General features: G+C 47.7%; 1 protein-coding gene across 1 annotated transcript in view; it reads left to right on the top strand.

Moving 5' to 3' along the window:
• Positions 1-2105: 2105 nt before the first annotated feature.
• Positions 2106-7500, top strand: part of hmga2 (high mobility group AT-hook 2) — a 95483-nt gene continuing 90088 nt past the window's right edge. The window contains exon 1 of the mRNA XM_042318108.1: positions 2106-2543. Within this exon, the coding sequence (XP_042174042.1) occupies positions 2421-2543 (123 nt within the window). The 5' untranslated portion in view covers positions 2106-2420. The remainder of the gene's footprint in view (positions 2544-7500) is intronic.

Here is a 7500-nt window from a genome sequence, read left to right as displayed (position 1 = left end):
CCCACTGCTGGTTAGTACCAAAGTAACTCCATATTAGGCACACACACACACACACACACACACACACACACACACACACACACACACACACACACACACACACACACACCTCTTACACGAATGCATAGGCCTATGTGTGTGTTAGAGCAGGTTATATGATTAATAAAGATAAAAACAAATACTTTATATATAATTTTACTAAAAACACCAAGACACAAACAAAATCTGTAATGGATAAAGCAGACAGCCTGACCACAGACAGCCTGGTCACAGACAGCCTGGCCACAGACAGCCTGGTCACAGACAGCCTGGCCACAGAAAGCCTGGCCACAGACAGCCTGACCACAGAAAGCCTGGTCACAGAAAGCCTGGCCACAGAAAGCCTGGTCACAGACAGCCTGGTCACAGAAAGCCTGACCACAGAAAGCCTGGTCACAGAAAGCCTGGTCACAGACAGCCTGGCCACAGACAGCCTGGTCACAGAAAGCCTGGTCACAGAAAGCCTGGTCACAGAAAGCCTGGCCACAGACAGCCTGGCCACAGAAAGCCTGGCCACAGAAAGCCTGGCCACAGACAGCCTGGCCACAGAAAGCCTGGTCACAGACAGCCTGGTCACAGATCTCCAATAGTGAGTGGGGTTAGAGTTCGTAATAGGAATACATACTCTCATTCTGTCTATTGTGAAATTAGCTGCTCTCCCTGGAGCAGCACTGTCTGGTGCTGTACTGCTCTCCCCTCTCTGCCTGGTGCTGTACTGCTCTCCCCTCTCTCCCTGGAGCAGCACTGTCTGGTGCTGTACTGCTCTCCCCTCTCTGTCTGGTGCTGTACTGCTCTCCCCTCTCTGTCTGGTGCTGTACTGCTCTCCCTCTCTGTCTGGTGCTGTACTGCTCTCCTCTCTGTCTGGTGCTGTACTGTTCTCCCCTCTCTGTCTGGTGCTGTACTGCTCTCCCCTCTCTGTCTGGTGCTGTACTGTTCTCCCCTCTCTGTCTGGTGATGTACTGCTCTCCCCTCTCTGTCTGGTGCTTTACTGCTCTCCCCTCTCTGTCTGGTGCTGTACTGCTCTCCCTCTCTGTCTGGTGCTGTACTCCTCTCTCCTCTCTGTCTGGTGCTGTACTGCTCTCCCCTCTCTGTCTGGTGCTGTACTGCTCTCCCCTCTCTGTCTGGTGCTTTACTGCTCTCCCCTCTCTGTCTGGTGCTGTACTCCTCTCCCCTCTCTGTCTGGTGCTGTACTGCTCTCCCCTCTCTGATGGGACCTGTGCCAGTTACATGAATGGTGCTGTTGGACACGTGACTTTGTCTCACTGTGGTCTCCCTCTTAGCATTGCAGAATTACTCATGTTTTCTCTGGCATAGGGCCAGTTTTTTTTTCTTGTTTTGTGGTGCCTCCCTCACTCTCTCTTCCTCACCGCCATTATCCACCCACAGGAAAGGTGCTTTCTTTCTCTCTCTCTCTCTCTCTCTGTCTCTCTCTCTCTCTCTCTCTCTCTCTCTCCCTCTCTCTCTCTCTCTCTCTCTCTCTCTCTCTCTCCCTCTCTCTCTCTCTCTCTCTCTCTCTCTCTCTCTCTCTCTCTTTCTCTCTCTCTCTCTCTCTCTCTCTCTCTCTCTCTCTCTCTCTCTCTCTCTCTCTCTCTCTCTCTCTCTCTCTCTCTCTCTCTCTCTCTCTCTCTCTCTCTCTCTCTCTCTCTCTCTCTCTCTCTCTCTCTCTCCTCTCTCTCTCTCTCTCTCTCTCTTTTTTTTTTACCTCATTCTCATTCAGTGAGTAGGCTGGTTTCGTGTGGGCTGTGGAGATGCATTTATAATGCCCTCTGTTTTTTGTAGTCTTTCCAATCCCATGTAAAAACTCTCGCCCCGGGGGCCATATAGCCTATAGGGTATAAACGTCTAGTTATTGTTATTTGTCAGTCAAATCGTAACACGTGGATTTGACAGTGCGGCAGCTGTCACCATTTCATTTCAATATTTCTCCCGCTCATTTGTAACGACAGGAGCTGAAATTCCAATCGATCACGGGCTTATTTTATCACCAAAAGCCACCCCCCACCCACTTCGACAGAAAGGGGAGACGGGGAGGGTTTTTTCCTGAGCCAAATACCGAAGTGGGCAGCACGTGCTGTTCATAATACACTCAAGCAACATCTCCCTCCAGGCATTTTTTTTCCCCCCTTTTGTTTTTCTTTTCAGTAGCACAAACTTATTCCGATTCATTTTAATAACCGACCCGCCGGTTGATTCGTGCATTAGTTTACAACAGGAGGATTCCTCCTTTCAAACATTTGCACCAGGACGTCCGGTAACTGGCGGTGTGGTCGGTTGGTGTGCAGGCAGGCAGGGCAGGATAGGCTCCGGGCTGACCGTGTGTGTGTAGTACAGTAGACTAGAAGCTGCTGCAAGAGAGATTACTATTTTGGTACAAAGTCACAATGAGTGCACGCGGTGAAGAAGCCGGGGAGAGTTCAGGGACCGGGACCCAGGAGCCGGAGCCTGCGGCGGCTGCAGAGGCTCCGGCCAAGCGCAGACCGGGCAGACCGAGGAAGCCTGTTAAGGTCGGTCCTAAATGTATTTATTTATCCGATGTAGGTTAACCTACATGTCAGACATATATGCAGTTGCTACTATGCTAGTGTGTGTGTGTGTTCCCATTGCGCTTTGGGGATAGGCAACTCTGTCCGGATGCAGCTTGCAGCGCTATACTGATGTTGTTAACGCAAAACTTGGAACAATCCAACCGATCTGCAGGGACAGTAAAGCATGGCATGTTGTTGCTACTGTTTACACACACGCAAAAACATGTTCGGTTTGTTTTGAAATGTGGTTATAGGGAGTTAAGGTTGGCAATGATTGTAAGTAGATAGGACTCGGTCGTTGTAGAATAAACCCATCGAACCGTCGGGGTTGAGTTTCACGATTCAACAACATATAGGATCGCAGAACTTATACAATTCCATTTATGTTAAATATACAGGGAATAATATTATTGTGTGAAATGTAACGGCTGTTTCTAGTTTATAAATGATATAGAGCTAAGGATGTTGTATCCCCATTTGCTTCGCCAGTAAATCTCAGCTATAGGTTGAGCCTATGCAATAGCTGCACCACGTACTTTATTTCGTAACACATTTCCTCCAACATAACTTTGCGGCGAACGACTCAACAATTTGTGGGTTTGCATTTGATATGACCTGTTGTTGTTTATTGTTGTTGTTGTTGTTTATGATTATTTTTGACGCGAATCGGTTCGAGACGGACGGGCTATCTATATGTTTCTGATTGACCTAGTGATCTATAGCTAGGCGATGTTCATTAGAAGACATCTCATCAGATACAGCAGACGTGTTTACTGTTCATTAAGGATATGATTCAGTGCCTAGAGGAAGTCGTGATGTGACTCACATCAACATTCATAAAACACATTCCCAATTGAAAAAAATAATAAAATAAAATGCAAAACACCAACTGGTGGCCGAAGCACAACAGTTTGAGATGATGCATCATCGAGCATGAGATACCCCTTCCACACCCAGACAAATATCCCACTAATTTACCATGCCAGCTTCTGTATAGCAGCTGTTATCTGAAAGGGGTATGGGGTAAAAAATACATTAAAAAAAAAGGTAAATTAATAGCCACAAAAATACCTAGTTGTGATTCCTGCATTTTCACAGACCCTGTAACTAGAATACAGGTATCAGGTCTGTGTGAATGGTTCCCTACAGGTATCAGGTCTGTGTGAATGGTTCTCTACTTCTCTACAGGTATCAGGTCTGTGTGAATGGTTCTCTACAGGTATCAGGTCTGTGTGAATGGTTCTCTACTTCTCTACAGGTATCAGGTCTGTGTGAATGGTTCTCTACAGGTATCAGGTCTGTGTGAATGGTTCTCTATCAGGTCAGTGTGAATGGTTCTCTACAGGTATCAGGTCTGTGTGAATGGTTCTCTACAGGTCAGTGTGATCAGGTCTGTGTGAATGGTTCTCTAGGTCTCTGTGTGAAGGTATCAGGTCTGTGTGAATGGTTCTCTACAGGTCAGGTCTGTGTGAATGGTTCAGGTATCAGGTCTGTGTGAATGGTTCTCTACAGGTATCAGGTCTGTGTGAATGGTTCTCCTACAGTCTGTGTGAATGGTTCTCTACAGGTATCAGGTCTGTGTGAATGGTTCTCTACTTCTCTACAGGTATCAGGTCTGTGTGAATGGTTCTCTACAGGTATCAGGTCAGGTAATGGTTCAGGTCAGGTGTGTGAATGGTTCTCTCAGGTATCAGGTCTGTGTGAATGGTTCTCTAGGTATCAGGTCTGTGTGAATGGTTCTCTATCAGGTCAGGTATCAGGTCTGTGTGAATGGTTCTCTACAGGTATCAGGTCTGTGTGAATGGTTCTCTACAGGTATCAGGTCAGTGTGAATGGTTCTCTACAGGTATCAGGTCAGTGTGAATGGTTCCCTACAGGTATCAGGTCTGTCAATGGTTCTCTACACAGTGAATGGTTCAGGTCTACAGGTATCAGGTCAGTGTGAATGGTTCTCTACAGGTATCAGGTCTGTGTGAATGGTTCTCTACTACAGGTATCAGGTCTGTGTGAATGGTTCTCTATCAGGTCTGTGTGAATGGTTCTCTACAGGTATCAGGTCTGTGTGAATGGTTCCCTACAGGTATCAGGTCTGTGTGAATGGTTCTCTAGGTATCAGGTCTGTGTGAATGGTTCTCTACAGGTATCAGGTCAGTGTGAATGGTTCTCTACAGGTATCAGGTCTGTGTGAATGGTATCAGGTCAGTGTGAATGGTTCTCTACAGGTATCAGGTCAGTGTGAATGGTTCTCTACAGGTATCAGGTCAGTGTGAATGGTTCTCTACAGGTATCAGGTCTGTGTGAATGGTTCTCTCTACAGGTATCAGGTCTGTGTGAATGGTTCTCTACAGGTATCAGGTCAGGTGTGGTGAATGGTTCTCTACAGGTATCAGGTCTGTGTGAATGGTTCTCTACAGGTATCAGGTCTGTGTGAATGGTTCTCAGGTACAATGGTTCTCTACAGGTATCAGGTCTGTGTGAATGGTTCTCTACAGGTATCAGGTCTGTGTGAATGGTTCTCTACAGGTATCAGGTCTGTGACAGGTATCAGGTCAGTCTGTGAATGGTTCTCTAAGGTATCAGGTCAGTGTGAATGGTTCTCTACAGGTATCAGGTCAGTGTGAATGGTTCTCTACAGGTATCAGGTCAGTGTGAATGGTTCTCTAATGGTCAGTGTGAATGGTTCTCTACAGGTATCAGGTCAGTGTGAATGGTTCTCTACAATGGTTCTCTACAGGTATCAGGTCAGTGTGAATGGTTCTCTACAGGTATCAGGTCTGTGTGAATGGTTCTCTACAGGTATCAGGTCTGTGTGAATGGTTCTCTACAGGTATCAGGTCACAGACCCAGAGAATGGTTCCACCAGTAAATGGTAGACAGTCTGTGTGAATGGTTCTCTCACTTCTCTACAGGTATCAGGTCTGTGTGAATGGTTCTCTACTGTCTAGGTATCAGGTCTGTGTGAATGGTTCTCTACTTCTCTACAGTATCAGGTCTGTGTGAATGGTTCTCTAGGACCAGGTCTGTGTGACCAGTAGATCTGGTAGACAGACCAGGTCAGAGACCACCAGTAAATGGTGTGTGAATGGTTCTCTACAGGTATCAGGTCTGTGTGAATGGTTCTCTACAGACCCAGAGACCACCAGTAAATGGTAGACAGACCCAGAGACCACCAGTAAATGGTAGACAGACCCAGAGACCACCAGTAAAATGGTTCTCTACAGGTATCAGGTCTGTGTGAGACAGACCCAGAGACCACCAGTACACACAGACCCAGAGACCACCAGTAAATGGTAGACAGACCCAGAGACCACCAGTAAATGGTAGACAGACCCAGAGACCACCAGTAAATGGTAGACAGACCCAGAGACCACCAGTAAATGGTAGACAGACCCAGAGACCACCAGTAAATGGTAGACAGACCCAGAGACCACCAGTAAATGGTTGACAGACCCAGAGACCACCAGTAAATGGTAGACAGACCACCAGTACACAGACCCAGAGACCACCAGTAAATGGTAGACAGACCCAGAGACCACCAGTAAATGGTAGACAGACCCAGAGACCACCAGTACACAGAAATGGTAGACCAGAGACCACCAGGGTTCACAGACCCAGAGACCACCAGTAAATAATAGACAGACCCAGAGACCACCAGTACACAGACCCAGAGACCACCAGTAGATGTTAGACAGACCCAGATACCACCAGTAAATGGTAGACAGACCCAGAGACCACCAGTACACAGACCCAGAGACCACCAGTAGATGGTACACAGACCCAGAGACTACCAGTAGATGGTAGACAGACCCAGAGACCACCAGTAGATGGTAGACAGACCCAGAGACTACCAGTAAATGGTAGACAGACCCAGAGACCACCAGTACACAGACCCAGAGACCCCCGGTTCAGAGACCACCAGTAAATAATAGACAGACCCAGAGACCACCAGTACACAGACCCAGAGACCACCAGTAGATGGTAGACAGACCCAGAGACCACCAGTAAATGGTAGACAGACCCAGAGACCACCAGTACACAGACCCAGAGACCACCAGTAGATGGTAGACAGACCCAGAGACCACCAGTAGATGGTAGAGAGACCCAGAGACCACCAGTAGATGGTAGACAGACCCAGAGACCACCAGTAAATGGTAGACAGACCCAGAGACCACCAGTACACAGACCCAGAGACCACCAGTAGATGGTCATATTGTTGAAAGGTACCTTTTCCTTTAGGAGAGAGAGAGTGGGGAAGGGAGGGGGGAGGAGAGGAGGGCATTGGGCCATAGCTGTGTGCAATAAATAGGGAATAGGATGCAATAAATAGGGAATAGGATGCAATTTGGGACACAGTCTATGTTTCCTGTCCTCAGTTCTCTAATCTACGCTCAGCCCCATGTTTATGTTTACCTCGTTTCTCCCCCTGTCTGTCTGACTGTCTGTCTGCCTTGCTGCTGTCTGACTATCTCACTGTCTGTCTCACTGTCTGTTTGACTGTCTCTATGTCTTTCTGTCTGACTGTCTGTCTGCCTTGCTGTCTGTCTGACTGTCTGTCTGCCTTGCTGTCTGTCTGACTGTCTCACTGTCTGTCTGCCTTGCTGTCTGTCTGACTGTCTCACTGTCTGTCTGCCTTGCTGTCTGTCTGACTGTCTCACTCTCTGTCTGACTGTCTGTCTGACTGCCTTGCTGTCTGTCTGACTGTCTATTTGACTGTCTGTCTGACTGTCTCACTGTCTGTCTGCCTTGCTGGCTGTCTGTCTGACTGCCTTACTGACTGTCTGACTGTCTCACTGTCTGTCTCACTGTATGTTTGACTGTCTCTATGCCTTTCTGTCTGACTGCCTTGCTGTCTGTCTGACTGTCTCACTGTCTGTCTGCCTTGCTGGCTGTCTGTCTGCCTTACTGACTGTCTGGCTGTCTCACTGTCTGTCTCACT

Source organism: Oncorhynchus tshawytscha, unplaced genomic scaffold, assembly GCF_018296145.1.
Source record: "Oncorhynchus tshawytscha isolate Ot180627B unplaced genomic scaffold, Otsh_v2.0 Un_contig_673_pilon_pilon, whole genome shotgun sequence".
Lineage (NCBI taxonomy): Eukaryota > Metazoa > Chordata > Actinopteri > Salmoniformes > Salmonidae > Oncorhynchus > Oncorhynchus tshawytscha.
The sequence above is the reverse complement of the archived record's forward strand: the minus strand, read 5'-3'. Positions and strand labels throughout refer to the sequence as shown.